At 44.1% G+C, this 22,179-nt stretch overlaps 1 protein-coding gene across 12 annotated transcripts in view; it reads left to right on the top strand.

The window, feature by feature from the left end:
• Nucleotides 1-22,179, top strand: part of ABI1 (abl interactor 1) — a 144,660-nt gene that overhangs the window by 95,762 nt on the left and 26,719 nt on the right. For 8 of the 12 annotated variants that reach the window (XM_075922547.1, XM_006115276.4, XM_075922548.1 and 5 more), the window contains 2 exons: nt 7,850-8,026; nt 21,943-21,957. In XM_075922547.1, coding sequence (XP_075778662.1) covers nt 7,850-8,026; nt 21,943-21,957 — 192 coding nt within the window. The remainder of the gene's footprint in view (nt 1-7,849; nt 8,027-21,942; nt 21,958-22,179) is intronic. The other 4 variants (XM_006115270.4, XM_006115277.4, XM_006115274.5 and 1 more) reach the window with 1 other exon arrangement.

Genomic DNA, 22,179 nt, shown 5'->3' with positions numbered 1-22,179 from the left:
AGTTTAAATTTACCAGCACCAAAGTTGATGAGTTTATTTGCTAAGGGTAGTTGTATTTGTTGTACATCAGTAAGTATGCTACAAGTAATCTTCTCTCTCTAGTAAATATTCTGCCTTGTAGCACTTGGAGTAGGCTCTCAAGCTTGAAGTGTTGGCATGGATACTTAAGCTTAAAAGTAATTCTAGAACGGTTTATCCAAAGACACTGTATTTTCATTGTGATAGAAATGTAGCCGTGTTAGTCTGGGGTAGCTGAAGCAAAATGCAGGACAATGTAGCACTTTAAAGACTAACAAGATGGTTTATTAGATGATGAGCTTTCGTGGGCCAGACCCACTTCCTCAGATCAAATAGTGGAAGAAAGTAGTCACAACCATATATACCAAAGGATACAATTAAAAAAAATGAACACATATGAAAAGGACAAATCACATTTAATTGTGATTGATTAAATGTGATCACAAATAAATGTGATTTGTCCTTTTCATATGTGTTCATTTTTTTTAATTGTATCCTTTGGTATATATGGTTGTGACTATTTTCTTCCACTATTTGATCTGAGGAAGTGGGTCTGGCCCACGAAAGCTCATCATCTAATAAACCATCTTGTTAGTCTTTAAAGTGCTACATTGTCCTGCATTTTGCTGTATTTTCATTATCATTCTTCAGTGCCATGGAACATGGAGGGTGTTTGGTGTTGGAATATTTTACAGTTCTGTGCCTGCCTTACATACTGCAGTAAAAGGAAAAACAGGTTTGTTCTTATTTGATTGTATTGTAGTTGTGCAACTGGCATCTCCCCCACTTCTGAGAAATACTCTTAAACATTAACTTAATATCAAATATGTGATAGCCTAGAAGAATGCCATTCTAACACAGCCAGATATTAAAGGGGCAGCTATCCACTAACTGTCCTCTTTACAACTACTAGAATCTTGGACAGTTTCCTTATGTTCTTTAGAGCTGCATTAACTCAATTATGTTCTTTGCCATTTGATTTGTGAGGTTTTCTCTTCACTGCTTAAAAAAGGTGTCACCACTGGATAATTAAGGAACATTAGCTATTCTGCTGTAAAATCCAAGTGGAAAGGAGTCATATACTACAAGGTAGATTAGGTGAGGTTAACCACTGGTAGGGGTACAGTGTTGATCTTGCCTAGCTACTTTGTGATAATACAGCAGCACCTTGTCTCTACTGGAGTTTGACAATGGAACAGCTAATGAATAGTTCTCCTGTTGTAAAACCAAGCAAAAGGAGCCCAACTTTTCTTGCAGTAAAGACATTCTGTGATTAAGCAATAAGCTACTGCCATATCACTGGTATACTTATAACTGGTGTATCTGACTGCATTGTTTACAGTACAGATCTAATTCTCTGCTTTACACAAACTGTAGTGATGTCAGATTTCACAAATCACTGGTCTGCATTTAGCAGTAGGTGAGTTGGGCTTCTCCACATTTATTATGTACCACATCACTTTACTGTCTGTTGGATTTTACCCATAACAAGTACAGGCAGTCCCCGGGTTACGTACAAGATAGGGACTATAGGCTTGTTCTTAAGTTGAATTTGTATGTAAGTCAGAACTGGCTCCAGATTCAGCCGCTGCTGCTGAAACTGACCAGGCACTGACTACAGGAAGCTGGAGGCAGAATTGCTCTGCCCCCAGCTTCCTGGAATCAGCCACTGATCAGTTTCAACAGCGGCTGAATCTCGAGCCTGGGACAGAACAGCTGGGCTGCCAGGTAGGTCCTTGCAGGACCAGCCCGGCAGCACCCCAGCTGCTCTACCCCAGGGTCCACAACAAAAGCTTGGTCTGCTGGGGGGGGGGGGCGGGCGCACTAGCTGTGCCCCCCCCCCCCCCGCAGCAGACCAGGGACACGGGGAGCAAAGCCTCAGAGGCGCGGGACCCCGCCACCGCTGCGGCTTTGCTCCGGGTGTCCCTGGTCTGCTGGAGACGGTCCCCAGCAGACCAGGGACACCCGGAGCAGCTTTTCTCGCCCCGGAGGTCGAGGTGGCGGGACCACTGTGCTCTGGGCGGTCCCGCTGCCTGCGAGCCCCGTCCGTAAGTGCAGATCCGACATAAGTCGGATCCGTGTAACTCGGGGACTGCCTCTATGTGGAATAAGACCCTCCAGTTAGATGCTCAAGCCCAAGATACTCCTATAATCCCCCTACCCTGACAATTCATGGAATTTTCCTTATGCATGGTAGGATGGGGGAGGAAATATTTAGTCCATCTAGTAGAAATGATGCAACTTGTTAATATATTTTCCTTCACTTCCATTTAAAGAAACTTTTAGTAGAAAAATACCTGACATAATGCGTAAGATTTTTTTCTTTAAAATCCATTCTTATCAAGACAGTTATAGGCAAGGCCCTGCTTAATTTGTGATATTGTGGATCCAACAAATTAGGCTTCCACCACAATTTTGATTTTTTTTTTCATTAGCCTATTTTGCACTGTTCACAATATTATTGCATATATTTTGAGGTTTGTAGCACACATACTTTTTTGCCTGCTAGTACAGTAGAACCACCCTGATCTGAGGTGATGACAGTGGGGCTTGGGCTGTCAGCCCTATAGCATAGTGGGGTTTGGGCTGTCAGCCTTGTACATTAATTGGTATAATAAAGTTGCAGCAAAGGGTCTGCTATTAAAAAAAAAAAAAAAAATACTCTCTATTACTCAAGTATTAGGTTTTTCCTGGTAATCGCCAAAGAATCAATGCGCACAAAACAGACATGAGACTGTTTCACAAAGAAAAAACAGTTTGCCATTTCAACCAGCCTGGGCATTGTCTCAACGACCTGATTACCTGGATCCTGCTTCAAAGAGGCTTTAACACAAGAATTCAAAGAGAAGCCTCTGAACTGTCATTAATGTTAAATTTGACACTTTATGAATGGGCCTTAACAAAGATGCTAATTATCTCACTCATTACAAAGATAGCTTCCCCAATTATCACCTCTAATATCATTACCTCATAAACATTAACCTCTCTCCCTGATCGCGCCCCTGCCCCCCCCCCCCCCTTCTAAAATCTGATTTGTCTATTTTATGTGTTCACTTTTTTGATTGTATCCCTTTGGTATATGCCAATTTTCTTCCACAATTTGATCTGAGGAAGTGAGTCTGGCCCACAAAAGCTCATCACCTAATATACCATCTTGTTAGTCTTTAAAGTGCTGCATAGTCCTGTCTTTTGTTTCAATAATACTTGAGTGTTACTAATGTTTCGGCAATTTTTTCTTAAACAAATAGGTCTCCTGGTTTTCCAAATTACGGGAATTAATGAAGGCCCATTATTACTTTTCTATGACTTTCCATGTCTTGTTAGCAACTCAGCTGCAGGTATTTGACAGTCATCCCACAATTCAGGTAGGGCGTTAATTACTGGAGACAGATTGCATCCATCTGAATGAAGGAGAAGCATGAACTTAAGCAAAAATATCAGTTTGAATTAGATTTGATATAATTTCAAAGCACTAGAGTATATGAATTGGAGGAGGACCCTACCATTTGATCTCTATATTTCTACTTCATTCAGTTTAGCCAGTTTTTAGGAGTCTTGGATTTCCAGTCTTCCTTTCAGACTTGGTAATCAATGAATTACATCATGCATTAGAATAACATTTTTCAAGATGTGCTTCATGGAGCCTATCCTAATAGTCCATAGATTGAGAAATATGTACTGGGGTAGGGGAGGATTGTGAGAGAAGGTCAGTGAGAAACCTTTTTGGATTGCATGTGTTATATAATCTTGTTTTTTAAATACTTTAAACTACAGTCTAACCAAAAGACTTGAAAATATAAGTACAGTCAGATCTTAAATTGTTCAGTGTTGGAGACTCTCTTAAAAGAAAGGAATAAACTGTAGCTGGAGTTAAAGAAATAGACTGTATCATAGGCCTGGTCTATACAAAAAGTTAGGTTGACCCAGATATATATCTCAGGTGGTGTGAAAAATCCACATCTCTGCGTGTTGTAATTAAGTCAACCTAACATCTGGCTACTCCTGGCAGAATTCTGTGCCACTGCATGCACACAGAATTCATATCCTCTGCAGATTTTTTTCTCCAAGGAATATTTAAGAATAATAAATGATTGCTTTACAAAGCTAAAGCACTCAAAAGAGTTACTCTGTAACTAACAAAACTTAAACAACAATGGTCCTGTAGCACTTTAGAGTCTAACCAAAATATATAGATGGTATCAGGAGCTTTTGTCACGAGCCATTTCTTTGTGTGTGTATATTTGTCATCTGAAGGTAATATAGAAAAGCTTGATTATTGTAGTAGCTATCTCCTCTAGAACTAACCTAAGCCAAGCTGCTTGCTTATGCTTAGAAACGTTGGCCTCTCCAAATTCCATGCAGGTTAGTGATACAGTTCCTTCTGCTCAGACAGACGCTTTCCCCCCTTCCATTAGAATTTGAACAGATGGAACAAGTGTGGGTGCTTGTCTCCTCTTCACGAGAATGTGTGGAGGGGTGGCAGTCAACGAAGTCTTTGTTCTTTTGATATTTCACAGTGGCTCACTTAGTTTCAGCGGGCCTTCTTCATGCAGGACCAGTAATTTGCATTAATGTTTTTTCCTGTTTGAGTTGCACAATTTTGCAGAGGTTTACATTGCAAACACTTATTACATCTTTATCCCATGATAAAGTTATACTAAGTGAGATCCATACAAATGGCATTCTACAAGCACTTCATCAAGTCTAAACACACTCTTACCAACTTATTGTGTTTTAACAGTGCTAACACAGGTGAGCCAGACCCCTTTCCAGTTGTCAGGATTCACTGAGGCCTGAGGACCTGGGCATGACCTAGTGCCGGGTCTACCAGCATCATAGATGTAATAGCTGTGCAAGCGGTGCATTAACGACAACCCTAGCAGCACCCCTCCCATTGCTGTAGTGAGTGTCTATACTGAAGTGCCACAGTGTGCAACTACTGTGCTGCTGCAGCATTTCTTGGGAAGACATGGCCCTGGTGAGCTGCTGCTCTTCACCTTTCATCTTGTAAAACTGGCTTTTAGAGCATGTGTGTGGGTGCTGTAGCTGATTTTAAGAGATAAGTCCTGCATATGTCTCAAAGTGCGTAGCTCACAAAGTTGCCTTCACTTAGATGTAGTGATTCTGTATTTGTCAGTGTGAACATGTGAAATGTTTCAGAGCAGTGCTGGGGATTTAGCCACATCATCTATTTGTTTAGTTGGAAGAAATGTAGCTGAAATCTCTTGTATTGCTTTGAAAATCACAATCAGCATCTTCATGTTCTATTTTCCTCGCTGTCTAAGTAAACACATGTCACAGAATGTTGCAAACAATCTGTTGTGAAAACAAGCCTGCTAGACTTGCTGCATTTAGTAGCTCCTCCACTTACTTTGCTTCTTAGCTGGTGTTTTTAAAAACAGCGGTGAATGTGGTTTTTTAATTCTTTCTACTTTATCTCCAATGAGCTCAAGATTTAAGCACATACTAGAATTCACTTGCCTAAACCTGTTCCTCCATTGCAAGCATTTGAAAATGACCTCTGAATGCTTAGTCAGCAAAGAGTTTGAATAAGTCTGAAACGTTGTTTCACATTAAGTCTTAGTTTGTGCTCTGAAACCTGGCAACGGGGAGCGTTTCAGAGCTCCAGCTTCAGCCCAGCAGGATGTCTGCATTGTTATTTTTAGCTTAGTAGCACAGTCCTGAATAAACTGACCTGGACTCTGAAACACACTGCTGGGGGGAGGGAAGTGTTTTTGTTTTACAGAAGGGATAGGCAAATGTTTTTTTGGCTGAGGACCTCATTCGGATTCAGAAATTGTATGGGGGACTGGGTGGGGAGGCACAGCCTCCTGTAGCCTTCCCTAAACAGCCAGGCACAGCCTGGCTCCCAGGAACTCTCATGCCCTATCCAACCTGTTCCCTGCTTCCTGTCCCATGCTCCATGTCAGGACCTTCCATCTTGCCCCATACATCCCAGCTCCTGCCTGCCACCCAGCACTGCTACTTCTGATACCAGTCTAGGTCCTAGGGAGCCAGCTGCCACCCCACACTGCTACCTCTGTATTGGTGTGGGGTGGCAGGTAGCTCTGGGAGCCAGACGAGGAGCAGTGTCACCATTTGGGTAATTGACCCCTTTAAATGGCCACACTCTAACATCCCTATAGAAAACAAAGTGTATGCAGGACAGTACTGGCTTTGAGAAGGGATTTTAGCATATAGTCATGTAAATGATTAATTGATAACCCTGGGCTTATCGGTTAATCCTAACGACTACACACACTGAGGCAGCCAGGGTGGGGGGAGCAGCTTCCCATGAGCAGCTGCATGCCCCCCATGCTGCTGGCTCTGGTAGAGAGGCAGCAGTGCAAGCCTGAGGTAGCAGGCAGGAGCCAGTACACACAGGGAGCCAGATTTTAAGAGTTCTGGCTCCATGGAGCTGGCTGTCCTCCCGCAGAGGCCAGCGCGGGGGTGGGAGCTGGTGCTCGGGAGGCGGGGAGGGAGGGACAGCTTTTCAAGCACCGGCTTTGCTTAATGTGGGGGGAAAATGGCATAGGCGGCGTTGGTGCAGCCTCTGTCTGTGGGGAGCTTGGGCTCCCTGTGGACAGAGGCTGCTGCCACCCCATGCTGCTGCGTCTGTATCAGAGGCAGCGATGTGGGGTGGCAAGGGGCTCCCTGGGAGTGGGCCTGGGAGCACATTGACTGCCTGCCCCACTTCTGGAGACCATCAAATAGTCGTGTAACCACTAAGTTTTTGTGCAGTTACACTATTATTAAATTACATGATATCTAACATCCCTAATTTTGATTGTGGAAACAGCCCTCTGTACCCAGACTGATCCAAACAAGTACTCACAAATAAGGATCTTGCTTTTCTTCTGTACTTTTGTTCCTTTCTATGAACCTCTCTCCCCCTTCAGCCCAAAGGAAAATGGAGAATTATTTGCTTCAAAGGACTCTATGCACCAATTAGGGTTACTATGGCTCAAGAGTGATTCTGTGGGCTTTAATCAAAATAACTCCGAAAAAGAGTGAACGGTGATAAAATTGGAGATTTGTCTCCTGGCATATACAACTAAATTGATGATGTGCCTTACAGGTCACATTTTACCATTGGAAGTTAATTCCAGAGATTGAATCCATCAAACCAAATCTCCATTCTAAGTAGTGATTGATGTCCTATTTAAGGCATAAAATAGACAGTGTTAAGTTTTGGATCTAAGTTTTGGATCTGTTTTCTGTGGTAAGGAGAAAACTTGGAGCGGGAATAAAAGGTAGCCAAATGGCAAAGGCAAGGAAACGGTCTCTGGTGCAATAAGTGTATAGCCTGAGTGTTTCCACAGCTCTATAGATTTTTTTCTTCTTGTATCAAAACCACCAACTCTGAAAGGATAAACTAGCCCTTACCCTTCTGTAATAGTTGATTAATTGGCCTGTGAGCTTTTGACTTGATCTCTGTCATCCTCTGTGGCTATGGGTAAATCCTTTTAATCTTTGTTTTTGTTTCTCATCTGTAAAAATAGAATAACTGGTTACTAATGTAAGTTATTCGGGGGCTGACAGTTAATCCAGTAATATCCGTAAGGTGTGTGTTAAAGGTCAAATATTTTATAATAGATCACTTTGTTACCAATTGTCAGAACTGCATTGTTATTCATAGAATGTAATTTTATTTTTAGAACAAGGTTTTTGTTTACTCTAAATTTTTTGCAAACTTTTTCTTATTTTAATGAGGTGTAATAAAATAGCTTGCTTCAAGTGCTAATTTGATAATTTACATTGTTTAGTTGAGCTTGACTTGAAAGTTCAGGCACCACTTTAAACAAAACATCCTTTTCTGTTTTAAATCTAGACTGTGGACATCCATAAAGAGAAAGTGGCTCGCAGAGAGATAGGTATTTTGACAACCAATAAGAACACATCAAGAACTCATAAAATTATAGCGCCAGCAAACATGGAGCGTCCTGTAAGGTACATTCGAAAACCTATCGATTATACAGTGCTGGATGATGTCGGCCATGGAGTTAAGGTGAGAATCCATGTACATTTGAAGACTTATTGAGTTGAATGCTGTGGTAATTATAGTTGTTCAAAATACTTAGTACCTGGCACTGCCAGGAAGAGTGAGGGGTTGATACAAATGTAGTCAACAGCAGCACTAGGTGAGATTTTTATGTTAAGGTCTTGAGCAATTTCTGCCATAAACTTGTGACTGCCTAAAGTAACCACAAAACAGGAAACAATGGTTGGTGATTCTGATAATGGATATTTCATCATAATGCAATTGCACTAATGACTCATCAGAAAAAGGGACATGGGGGACTTACTATCAGAAATGTTCCTACTTTAAGAAAGTTCTGTGAAAACCCTTTTTGTCTCTTTCTTCTTCTACACTCCCACCTTTTAGAGTTTAAATCATGGGCAAACTTGATGGCTGGAGATTTCATTAGGCAGAGGGCTTTTTTTAGGCACAAAGGTGCCCCCTTCTTGAAAATCAGTGGGAGTTGACACCTTGGTGTTCATTTGGAGATCTTTCTCCATTTCTATAAGTGCCTTGACCAAACTCAACTTTTTCAGGTACAACAGATGGCCCCAGGAGAATTGATTAAGTCTAATTAAAATGGCACCTTTTGAAGTGTGTGTGTGTGTGGCGGGGGGAGGGAGCCTTTCCTTGTCTGGTAATAGCAGATTTGATTTTCTTTCTCAGCTGAGATGATAGTATATTTAGCTAATTGGTGTCTTATCCTGACTTATCTTAAAAAGCTTTTATTCAGGGCCGTGTAGCCATATAAAGATTTGTGTGTGCTAGTCAGGAAAGCAGCTGCATCAATCTTAAAGTATCTTTCTGCAGTCCCCATTTCCGAGGACTAGATCCTTCTCTGTGGCAGTGAGGCAGTCGCTACAGCTGAAGATGGAGGAAAATGAGAGGGTTCCAATGCGTCCTTGGCATTTGTGATCCTGAGGTTGCTTAGCAGCGGCTACGTACAGTGTAGAAGGCTGCTTTACCTTGTGACAGCTGTCAATAGCCTTGGAGCACAGGAGCTATTAGGGGGCTCTATAGAGCGTGAGGATCACATTGCACAGCAGAGCGCCTTTGAGGGCATATCTACACTGCAATTAAAAACCCACAAGTGGGCTCATGCCAGCTGGTAGGGCTTGAGCTTGGGTCTTTTGAAGGACAGGACCCTGCAAGGTGGGAGGATTTCAGAGCTTGGGCTTCAGCTAGAGTCTGAGCATCTGTACCACAATTAAACAGCTCCTAAGCCCTAGCCCCCTGTGAGCTTCTAAATGCAATACAGATATGCCCTGTGAACCAGATCCACTGGGTTTAGGGCTCTTTTGGATTGGTAAAGCGATGCAAAGCTGCTGAAACAGTGTACTGGGTGCAGTGTGAAAAATGTCAGAAGCAACCATGCAAAAGAATCCATTTGACCTCCTAGAAGTTTAGCACTTTTCATTTAAGGCCCATTGTATATGTGAAGGTAGCTAAAGTCTGTGGAGAAACGTCAGAATCAGTGTTTCAAAGCCAGCTGTCAGTTCTCCATTTAGAGACCTCTGTGATAGACTCTTGAGAAGATCAGAATACTGGAGCCTCATAAACAAAATATATGGTTAACAGAGTGCAGTGATGTTAGATAGTAATAGCAGCTTTCTCCCATTTGTATACTTTTATTTTCTGGTGTCTGTTTCAGTAACATGTTCAACTTTATTTAGGAAAAAATATCCTGCCTTTTGAAACTGATCATCATCTTCTTCACTGGTCAAATAGCTTATTCTAGAAGTCTCTTTGAACTTTTATACACATTTCATTGGTAGTTTCTGCCATCTGCCAACTAATTCACCTCCTTATGGAAACTTGAGTGTATTAGAAACCATTTGTAAAAAGAAACCAGAAGCTTAACGTTCATGATTTGTAGTGTGCTGTTACCTCTTATTTTACTGTCATTTCTTCACTGTGTGATTGACCCACGTTACATCTACACTACAGCCAGGATCGACTCTCTGAGATCGATTCACCTGCTGTCAGTTTAGTAGGCGGAGGGAAGACCTGCCAGATCAACCACAGATCACTCTCCTATTAACCCTGTTACTGTACCCCAGATGAGAAGAGTAAGGAAAGTTGATGGGAGAATTTCTCCCGTTGACTACTACAGTCTCCACTCTTCTCCCCCCGGCCTCCCCCCCATGGTGTAGACCCCATAGTAATTTGACTTAAGGTATGTTGTTGTTCTTGTTGTTGAAAGCAAAAATGGCTCTGTATTGGGAGCTCAAGTTATGTTTCAAACCTGACTAGGGTGGTTCTTCCAAATAGGGGCTGACTGGTTTGTGGCCAGAATGGAAAAAGTTGCTCTGCAAACTTTTGCATAGCCAATATATGGATAAAGAGGATTTCAAACTTTATTGCTGCCAGCTGTAAACTCTTGACCACAAATTCATCCAAATTTAAAGTATTGGTAGAAACTGTCTAGAGCCTTTGAGGTAGCATGGTTTCCTCACAAAACCAGAAATTGTAGTTCTAATCCTAGCTGACCCCCAGATTGATGCATTATATTACCTTGGACTGCTCATAGACTGTTTCTTTCAATAAAATGGGGCATAATATTTACAGACGTGATACTGAGTATCATAGAACCATAGAATTGGAAGAGACCTCAGAAGGTCATCAAGTCCAGCCCCCTGCTCTAGGCAGGACCAATCCCAACTAAATCCACCTGGCCAGGGCTTTCTTAAGCTGAGACTTAAACACCTGTAGGGATGGAGACTACACTACTTCCCTAGGTAACCCATTCCAGTGCTTCACCACCCTCCTAGTGAAATAGGTTTTCCTAATATCCAACCTGGACCTCTCCCCCCACAACTTGAGACCATTGTGCCTTGTTCTGCCATCTGTCTTTACTGAGAATAGCCTTTCTCCATCCTCTTTGGAAACTCCCTTCAGGAAGTTGAAGGCTGCTATCAAATCCCTCCTCACTCTTCGCCTCTGCAAACTAAACAGACCCAAGTCCCTCAGCCTCTCCTCATAAGTCATATGCTCCAGCCCCCTAATCATTTTGGTTGCCCTCCGCTGGACCCTCTCCAATGCGTCCACATCCTTTTTGTAATGGGGGGCCCAGAACGGGACACAATACTCCAGATGTGGCAGGCCTCCTCACCAAAGCCGAATAAAGGGGAATAATGATATCTCTGGATCTGCTGGCAATGCTCCTCTTAATGCAACCTAATATGCCATTAGCCTTCTTGGTTACAAGGGCACACTTGACTCATATCCAGCTTCTCATCCACTGTAACTCCCAGGTCCTTTTCTGCAGTACTACTACTTAAATGGTTGGTCCCCAGCCTGTAACAATGCTTGGGATTCTTCCATCCCAAATGCAGGACGCTACACTTGTCCTTGTTGAACCTCATCAGATTTCTTGTGGCCCAATCCTCCAGTTTGTCTAAGTCACTCTGGATCCTATCTCTGCCCTTAAGCGTATCTACCTCTCCCCCTAGCTTAGAGTAAGTGTTAACTAATGTTCAGACAGTGCAACAACATGGTTTTTGTTAAGGCTTAGTTGTCATTCTCTGTATGACTTCATTTTGATTTGGGGGGGAAGACAAAATAGGGGAGATATAAGGAAATGGGAACGAAAACATGAGGGAAAAGTCGTTGAAACAAATGTGCCTGCTGTTCTGTGTCTGTTATTTAAATGCCTTTGTAATATACTTTAGAAACAACTTTAATGAGCAATACAAGAACTATTTAACTGTAAATTCAAATTGGGTCTTACTCAGTTTACTTTAAGAAGTAAAGGATAGCTACAGAGCTGGTACTGGAACTACTCCAGTACAGGCAGTCCCCGGGTTGCGTACAAGATAGGGACTGTAGGTTTGTTCTTAAGTTGAATCTGTATGTAAGTCGGAACTGGCGCCAGCCACTGCTGAAACTGATCAGTTTCAACCGCGGCTGAATCTGGATGCCAGTTCTGACTTACATACAGATTCAACTTAAGAAACCCAGGCGTCCCCAAGTCAGCTGCTGCTGAAACTGATCAGCGGCTGATTCCAGGAAGCCTGGGGCAGAGCAACTGGGGTGCTGCTGGGTTGCTCCAGTAGCACGGCTCCTCGGTGCTACTGGAGCAACCCAGCAGCACCCCAGCTGCTCTGCCCCAGGCGTCCTGATTCAGCCGCTGCTGAAAATGACCAGCAGTGGCTGAATCAGGACACCTGGGGCAGAGCAGCTGGGGTGCTGCTGGGTTGGTCCGGAGCGGCGCTGCGGGACCAACCCGGCACCCCCAGCTGCTCTACCCCAGGGGTAGGCAAGAAAAGCCTGGTCTGCTGGGGGGGGGGCACTAGGTGTACCCCCCCCTCCAGCAGACCAGGGAGACGGGGGTGGCGGGACTGCCCAAGTCCTCCACGGCTTTGCTCAGTCTCCCTGGTCTGCTGACCTGGGAGATGCGGAGCAAAGCCGCAGAACATGCGGGTAGTGGGACAGTCCAGGCGTGCCGCGGCTGTCCCACTGCTGGCGTGCTCCGAGGCTTTGCTCCCCATCTCCCTGGTCTGCTGGTCAGACCAGGGAGACGGGGAGCAAAGCCTCGGAGCACGCCAGCAGTGGGACAGCCGCGGCACGCCTGGACTGTCCCACTGCCCGCATGCTCTGCGGCTTTGCTCTGGTGTCCCTGGTCTGCTGGGGGGTGTCCATCGGCTTTACTGGACCCCCCCAGCAGACCAGAGAGACCGGGAGAAGCTTTTCTCGCCCCGGAAGACACGGGTGGCGACCCGCTGCCCGTGAGCTCCGGGGCAAGAAAAGCCCCATTTGTAAGTGCGGATCTGACATAAGTCGGGGACTGCCTGTACTCCTCTCCCTGAAAGCATTTGTTCCTGTGTGCCCTTTCCTAAGGGAACAAGTTTCTCAACACAGCTGGACCATGCTTTATTTTCAGTCTCCCTACTATGGGAATACAGAGTGGATTATCATGGAGAAGGAGAGGAGCAAAAGCAAGCACGTGTGAAGGGGCATGAGGACAGGCAGGCTCTGCTGTGTATTTCTCCCTCTCTAAGCCCATGAGATCAGCAGCTCTTGTGTGGTTAATGCTGTGCTGATGGGAGAGGGAGAAGATAGGCAGCAGCTGTTCTCCACAGTCTATTTCCCTCCTACTGGGAAAGTGCTATGGGAGGAGTTGATGCTTCTAGTATTAAAGTGCCCTGCACAGTTTTTATGCACCGAAAGGCTACAATACTGCCATAACTGCCACTAATGCCTTGAGATCCTTAGGGAACCTTGGAGTTGTGTCGGATACAGGAACAGGCCACCCCAGAAATGACCCAGGATATACCTAATTACATGCTTACTTGGTTGTGGGTCAGTGGGTTTTTCAGGCTCTCTCCATAGCTCTACTCAATACTCAAACCCTTCCCTTTGAAGGAGGCAGTGCTAAGTATTGTAGGATATTTCCTGGAATGTGAACAGCAGGCTTAGGGGGTTAGCATGAGTTTGGTTTAGATGCATCACATGTGGGCAGTGGTGTTTTTTTTTTTTTAAAAAACAGTTTCACTTCTGATTAGACTTAACAGGACTCCCTTTTCATTGAACAAACATTGTGTGTAAATGGCAGCAAGAATAATGTACAATGCAAGCAGATTCTGCTAGTCAGTTAGATACTAAATATCACTTAGCGATCATGGGATGGAGGCAGGGGGACATAGCCCAGGTCATTTCTTCCTCAACTTCATGTAAATCAAAACCCATCACAACATGAAATGCTTCTTTAATGTACAAAAACTCTGGCTTGGTAACTTAAAAATAAATTATACTCAATCCATCTTAACCATTCTTCCATTCTCTTCCTTTTGACTTGTGAAGGGAAAAAAACAGGTCCAAATGCTGTTATCCACACAGAAAATCCAGGGCTTAAAAAAAGAATATTGCTGGGAAAAAAATTATGCTTTTCTGGCAACCCTGCTAGAATTTTAAAATAGTCTGTGTGAAGAATGAAAGTTAGGTAGAATTGGTGCTATCAGGGTGTCTAAGTCCAATTTATTATAAAAGGAAGGTTAAAGTAGAAATAGAAATGTCTTATGCTAAATGTAGGTAAATGTGTTTTTAAAATCCACTAAATGAATGGTCAGTGGTTGTAACTGATTGTTTATTGTCTGAAACCTTGTGTGTGTGTGTGTGTGTGTGTGTGTTTGTTTTTTATAAAAAAAAAAAAAACAGTCTAAGCATCTTAAGTGGAGAAGATTTTGGAAGAATTTTAAAATGTCCTAGATATGAGGCAATTACATTTGATTGTGATACAGGGTAGGTTGATTTCAGTCATGGACCAAAAGATGCAGGGGATAAGGGGGAAGGAAAAGGAGAAAATTTAAACTGGAAATGGAGGCTCCAAATCCCATAGTATTTAAATGAGAAATGGGTTTGATTTTCAACATCTGTTAATGCTTGCCATGTACCAGCTTAGTCACTCAGGGTACGTCTAGACTACATGCCTCTGGCGACAGAGGCATGTAGACTAGACTACCCGGCATAGGAAAATGAAGCGGCGATTTAAATAATCTCCGCTTCTTTTAAATTTACATGGCTGCCACGCTGAGCCGATCAGCTGTTTGTCGGCTCAGCGCGGTAGTCTGGACGCGCGGGGGTCGACATCAAAGGCATTTGTCGACCACCCAGGTATGCCTCATCTCAGGAGGCATACCTGGGTGGTGGACAAATGCCTTTGATGTCGACCCCCGCGCGTCCAGACTACCGCACTGAGCCGACAAACAGCTGATCGGCTCAGCGTGGCAGCCATGTAAATTTAAAAGAAGCAGCGATTATTTAAATCGCCGCTTCATTTTCCTATGCCGGGTAGTCTAGTCTACATGCCTCTGTCGCCAGAGGCATGTAGTCTAGACGTACCCTTACATTCCTCATGTTTATATCACTTGTATAAAACACAAAGGCTAGGAGGAAAAGATTACTGTGCACCTGCTGGTTTTCTTCCCTGTAGGGAAAGGCCTTATATATTGGATCCAGCTAGGTATTAACTTATTTGTAGTGACTTATTAAAAAGATTTAAAATAGGCATTTCTACAAGCAGCCAGTGATTCTGAGACTGGGTCTTCCTTGTTCCTGGTATTGGTTTAGTGTCACACACCAGCATTTCAAGAGTAATTTTGCCAATTGCATAGCTACCATTTATTATTCAGAGAGAAACTATCATAAAATACATATTGCTACAGGGAAAAATAACCATGAATGTTGCCAACACTTCTAATTTGATCATGAGGTTCATATATTTGATAAACTTAGCTGCTGCTTTAAGAAAATAAGTGAGAATCTCAGCTTTCATATGTGTTGGTAGTCAATTTATAGAAAAGAGTTCATGGTTACAGAAGAAACCTTGGAAGCAGCATGAATCCTGAAAGACAAAACTAGAAGTTAAATTAGTCTCCCTTCCTCCCACACGCACACTTATTACTTTAACAAAGCCTGTTGCTTAATAAGCCAATCTCTTGAGTTGTGGAGTCTGACTCATGAGTTTGAATGCTTGGAGTCAAGGATATTACAATATTTAAAAAATACAAAAGAATGTTTTCTCCTACTACAGAACATTTAATCTGAGGCTCGCAAAACAATGTTTGGTTTAGATACTTTACAAACATTACAGAGACTGTCAGGCTAAAAGTTGATTCAAGAACACATTTTCTTCCTTGTACTGCTAACTGCATAGAATAATAAAAAAGGGGACAGAATAAAAAAAAAACCAACTGGGTTTGTTTACTTGGACAAAAGTAATATTCTGTTAATGCAGGGTATAAGCAGATGCTGACTACAAAGAAAAGAGAATCTGTAACTACTGGATTGCAAATGCTAATCTTTAAAAAAAAAAAAAAAAAAAAAAAAAGTTCTGTAAAAATAGTAAAATGTAGTCTTTCTACTGATCTTCACTTTTGTAGAAGATTGTTTTAGAGCCTGTGTTGACCAGCATTATCTTTGGGTCTCAGAACAGCCCATGAGAGAACTCCATTTCACTCATGGGAAACTACGACTATGTCTTCACTATGAGGAAGATCGATGCTGCCATGATCTATCTTCTGGAGTTTGATTTTAGTGGGTCTAGTAAAGACGAGCAAAATCAAACTCAGAGGGCACCCTGTTGGCAGCTGCCACTCCTGTTCCTGTGAGGAGTAAGGTAAGCCAACAAAAGCTCCCTTCCTTCTCTCAGACTCCCATTGTAGGGGGAGTCAGCAGCCTAGTCTGGCTGGCCATAGGGGGGCCATAAGTGGAGCTGGCGGCAGGCTGGGGGAATAGGAGATTAAGGGGGGAATATGATCGAGATCTATAAAATGATCAGTGGTGTGGAGATAGTGAATAAGGAAAAGTTATTTACTTGTTCCCATAATATAAGAACTAGGGGCCAACAAATGAAACTAATGGGCAGCAGGTTTAAAACAAAAAGAAGTGGGAGACTCAAATTAAGGTACGTCGACTCCAGCTTCAAAATTAACATAGCTGGAGTTGCGTATCTTAATTCAACCTTCCCCTTTAGTGTAGACCTGGCCTAAGACACACAGTATGTTTTGACTCCGACGTCTTCCCAGGTACTCATGTCCAAACTCTACCAATTTTTCCGCATCGTATTTTAAGATCTGACCTTCCACAAAGCTGGAACTTTTGTCTAGGCTCTCATCTCATGTGTTGATTACTGCAACATAAATTTCCCTGGCCTTGACAAATGCAACGTTGTCCTTTCATATCCATTCAGAATGTTGCTGGAAAGATCGTTCTCCTTGCCATCACTTTGACCAATTTGGTCACTATTTAAATTCTCCTCTGGGTTTCCCTTCTGTATCCCATCAAACATAACACTTGTCTGTTTCAAGGATCTTGGTGGCTTATCCATGCTCTATTAATCACCTATCATTCAATATCAGTTTTGGCTCCTTCTCCCAATTGTCCATCAATGCTCACCTCCTTTCCTTATGTATTAAATTTGCAAACAAAAACCTTGTTCACCTTCAAATCCCTTCTTAAAACTCGTTAGATGTTTTCTAGATATCACACCTGAGAATGGTTAGATCCGTGGTGCATTACTACTGCTGCCTATCAAGCTGATCCACATTGGCTTGGTTTCCTTGTACACTGTTCCGTCTCTTGTCCCTCTTCTAGTACTATAGGTAGGACCTCCCTGGTCCAACAATTCCCTCGTTCAAGACTGGTTCCATCTCGAGGGTGCCCTGCCACAGCTGGCCACCTCTTCTCTCTCCCCTCCCCCCCCCCCCCCCCCCCCCCCCCCCGCCGCCTAAGAACATGAGAATGACCATACTGGGTCAGACCAAAGGTCCATCCAGCCTAGTGCCCTGTCTGCTGACAGTGGCCAATGCCAGGTGTCCCAGAGGGAGTGAATCGGATAGGTAATGATCAAGCGATCTCTCTCCTGCCATCCATCTCCACCCTCTGACAAACAGAGGCTGGGGGACACCATTCCTTACCCATACAGGCTAATAGCCATTTATAGACTTAACCTCCATGAATATATCTGGTTCTCTTTTGAACCCTGTTATATTCCTAGCCTTCACAACCTCCTCATGCAAGGAGTTCCATAGATTGACTATGCACTGTGTGAAGAAGAACTTCCTTTTTTTGTTATAAACCTGCTGCCCATTAGTTTCATTTGTTGGCCCCTAGTTCTTATATTATGGGAACAAGTAAATAACTTTTCCTTATTCACTATCTCCACACCACTGATGATTTTATAGATCTCGATCATATCCCCCCTTAATCTCCTATTCCCCCAGCCTGCCGCCAGCTCCACTTATGGCCCCCCTATGGCCAGCCAGACTAGGCTGCTGACTCCAATCCTTGCCAGGCACCCCATAGCTCTGGTCCTGGCCCCAGCTGGGCAGCCAGATGTTACCTCCATATACTGGTCCCAGTTGGGCTTCTGCATACCGGCCTCACTGTCACTGGCAGCTCTGGCCCCCACTCCCTGCCATCTGGCTCCCTCCTGAGAGGGCTCTCCATCATAGGTCCCCAGCCACCTGGCTCCCAGCCCAGGGCTTTCTGGTCCAGGAACATGTGTGCTCCAGCAGGACCATAGATGTTTTAGGGAGGTACAAACTGTAGTATAAATTCTTTGGAGCAGGGATCGCCTTTTTGTTGTGTTTGTGTAACCCCCAAGGAGATTGCTTGGATTCCCGGGGCCTTATCTGCTGGCAGCTCAGGGAGAGGCACTCTGAGTTTGCCTTGGCTGCCCCTCCCTACCAGGGCCAGAGTCTGCCCGGCAACCCATGAGGAGTGAGACAGGGCCCCGGGAATCCAAGCAATCTCCTTGGGGGTTACATTTGTAAAGCACCTTGGACTATGAGGTCCTTGTCAATGACTAAGAATCCTAGATGAAACAGTAACATAAATAATGAGAATTATAAAGATGCCTCCCAATTAGAAAATTTTACTAAAAATCATGAAGCTTCTACATCAGTGGTCTCCAACCTTTTTACACCCAAGATCACTTTTTAAATCTCAGAACAGGCAAAGATCTAAAGCTCCGCCCCTTCCTTGAAGCCCCGCCTCTCTAGTCTCCTCCTGTCCATCACTTGCTATCCCCAGCCCTTACTTACACACTCTGATAAACAGTTTTTTAAATTATGAGATACATACAATTAAAATCAGGTGTTTATAGTTATGAAATAAATGGTCTGTTTTTTATTCATGCTATTTAAATCTAAAATGAAGCATTTATAATTATACATTGTGTGGGGACAGAGTTCTGCGGCTGGGGGCAGGGGAGAGGGAACGGTGCTGGGAGGGCAGAGGACAGGGTTCTGCAGCAGGGAACAGAGTGCCAGTGGGGACAGTGTTCTGTGGCTGGGGAGTGGGGTGCCAGTGGAGGTGGAGAGTCCCCCGCATCTCCCTCCCCCCAGGGAAACCAGCCCATGCCTGCCCCAGAGCTGACCCCATGTGGCGCGGGAAGCCCCGCGCCCACCTGCCCAGGGGGCCGACCCCCCCCGGCGCAGGGAAGCCCCGCACACACTTGTCCCGGCACCAACCTCCCACCCCCAGCGCAGGGAAGCCCTGCGCGTGCGCCTGCCCCAGGGCCAACCAGTGCAGGCCAATCCCCCTCACGTGTGCGTGGGCGCAGGCAAAACCCCCTGCGCGCCTCCCGCGGGGCTGACTCACCCCTCCTTGAGGTAAGTAGTGGGGCTTCTCGGGGGTGGGAGGAAAATGGGGGTGGGACAGACAGGACGCTTCGCGAGCGACTGGTGGAGGCCTCGCGATCGACCTGTTGGTGACCACGGTTCTAGATGGTTCAGAGCTGGGAATAAAACTCAGGAGGTGCTGGGATTTTATTCCTTTGTTCCGTCTGTTGGATCAGGTGTTCTCAAACTTCATTGCACCCTGATTCACTTCTAACGAGTTACTGCATGACCCTGGGAGGGGGCCAGATGTGGGAAAGGACCAAAGCCCAAGCTTTAGTTTCAGTTCTGGATCCCAGCAAATCTAATGTTGATCCTGGCAGTCCCATTAAATGACCCACTTTGGGGGTCCCAACCTACAGTTTGAGAACTGCTATATTAGACAACGCAGCTACACTTTTTAATGGATTTTTTCAAGTAAAAATGCAGATCTCTGATGGATCTTTGCAGAGTGGATACGAACAATTCATTTATTTGTAGACAGTCCTGAACAAGAGAACTGAATGAGACCATGATGAGACTGAGGTAACGGGAAGGGTTTAGGTCAGGGATGGGCAATAATTTTTGATGGTGGTTGGGTGCAGAAGGAAGCTTGGGGGAAAAAGGGATTGGGGTGTAGGAGGGAAAGTGGGGTCTGAGGGAATTTGGGTGAAGGAGGCAATTGTGACCTTGGGCAGAGGACTGCAGGGGTTTGGAATGTGATCTAGGGCAAGAGGGGTTGTGACCCAGGGTGGAGGACTGGGGTGTAGGGGCTTGGTTGGTGACCTAGGGGAGGGGACTGAGGTGCACGAGTTTGGGTTGTAAAGCTAGGGTAGGAGGGGATTGTGATCTGGGGCAGGGGATTGGGGTGCCAGATCTGGGAGGGGGTATGGGTGCAGAAGGGAGGCAGAGAGTTTGCGTATATTGAGTGGAGAGCAGAGGGTTGGGTAAGGGAGGTGCTGGGGTGCCAGAGGCAGGCTCTGGCCAGGAGACTTACTAGCTAAGAGCCCAGCCAGCGTGCTTGAAGAGCTAAATTCTTGTATAGTTGAAAACCATTTTTCAACCTGCCTGTCTGCACAGGCTTCATGGCCATATGCTTGTGTAAATAAGTGATCTGGAGGGCAGGGGGCATGGTGATTCCTGTGCTTCCTGTTTTTCAAACAGGCAGCTCCCATTGACCAGTTTCTGGCCAGAAACCGGCCAATGAGATTGTGCTGGGGGCGGAGGCAGTGCCTGAAGCTTTCCCACCTCCCCTCCGGGCTCACAGTTTGTAAAGAGAAATTGCTCCCCAGCTGCTTTTGAGTGGTGTGCAGGGCTGTGGGGCAACCAGGGGAGCCTGCCAGGGACTCCTCGCTATGTCTACAAGCTGGATCCAGTGGCTTGGTGGGCTGGATTCAGCCTGCAAGCTGCCTTTTGCCCAGGCCTGATTTACATATTAGATCTGGAAGGAGTGCTGAGCTAAAATGCCACCCTTTCTCCTATCTTCAGCTAGAAGATTAGGATCTGTGGCCTTTCAGAGGACTAATAATTTCACTTCTTGATCACATAGCAGAATTTCTTGTTTTTACACCATCATTAGTGACTAGAAAAGTTTAAAAAGGAAAGGAACATAGTATATAGGAAACAAAAGGAGTTTCATTGTTCATTGTTAGGAGGGTTAGTAGCTGTTTTAAAAAATATATTGCTTAGGGATGATACCAGTATGAACACCTTGGAAACTGAACTTCTGTATTCATCCATAGAATAGATACATTAGAGACAACAGTAGCAAACATCCTTACTCTCCCTCTTGCCAATAAAATTCAGTCCAGACTTGCAGTTGCAGGTACTCCTAGTTCTGCTTCCTTTATCTTGACCACTGCGAGACTCTCCACATAATGAGAAGTCTGGTATCTTTGTGGGCAACTTTCTTTTAGGCTAGCTTTTGGTCAGAAAATGCCAAACTACTTCCTAACCACCAACAAAATAGTAGTCTTTTTATCACTATCAGAATTGCTTCTCCTAACCACTTAAAAATAATAATTACACTTAAAAATACATTGTGTTTTTTTTATTTTCTCATTGACGAGCCTTTGGGATTAGGATAACCTGAGGTCAGATTTTTGTTTTCCTTTGCAACCATGAGGGCTAGAAACATACTTCTGTTTTAAATGAAAGCTGAGCTCATGTAGTCTGACTACAAGAGTCTGAACTTAATGACAAATGCCAATTGTTCTGATGCTTGCAATAAAAATCATAAGAGTTGGCCCTGCTGCATTACTGACTTCGGTTGAATTTGAAGCAGCAGCAGCCTGAAGGTGAAGAGCTCTGCGCCATATTTAGTCTGAGAATTCCCTTAGTTCTTTTTTTTCCCCATTCGTGTAGCAGGTTGGATTTCTCTATCCTGGGTTCTGTTTCCAAAGTAGTGTACATGATGGTTTAATACATTCTGTAGTGTCATATAGATTGTATAGGGAATGTGTGGTGTTGATGTATTGCAGTTGTCAAACTGGATTAATCATCTGCCAGACACTTTAAACTGATGTTAGAAACTAAAGGCTGGCAAGAACCATGTTTCTCTTTTGCTTGCTCCAAGGACAATACATTTAAGATTCTTAAAAGTGTTTCCTTGGAGAAACATATTCATTGTGATGTTTGTCAGATGATTACTTATGAGCTCATGATACCTTTCATTACAGCATACCTGGGATACAATATAAATTGTCAGGGAAATTAATTACTGTAAATAAATTAACTTGTCCTATTGGTTGTGATAGATCTGCCATTAATTTCTGCTTTTTCCCCCTTTTTTTTGCCAACGCTAAGTGGCTAAAAGCCAAGGTAAGAAGAATCATTTCTCATTTGACCCACAGTGCCTCATTGTATTGATAGTTGAAGCTGCAGAGCCATTAAAACTGAAAATTAGTATTCTCCTATACTTCTCTCTGCTTTTCATAGGTTATTTAGGTTAAATAAGCTCTACTTCAGAGCAGATTGGCACCATTTAGCCTGGATGTATTAATATATCCATGATATATTGACATCTGCATTTATACATAGATA

Source organism: Pelodiscus sinensis, chromosome 2, assembly GCF_052426305.1.
Source record: "Pelodiscus sinensis isolate ZL-2025 chromosome 2, ASM5242630v1, whole genome shotgun sequence".
NCBI classification, from domain to species: Eukaryota; Metazoa; Chordata; order Testudines; family Trionychidae; genus Pelodiscus; species Pelodiscus sinensis.
This window is presented reverse-complemented; position numbering and strand designations above follow the sequence as displayed.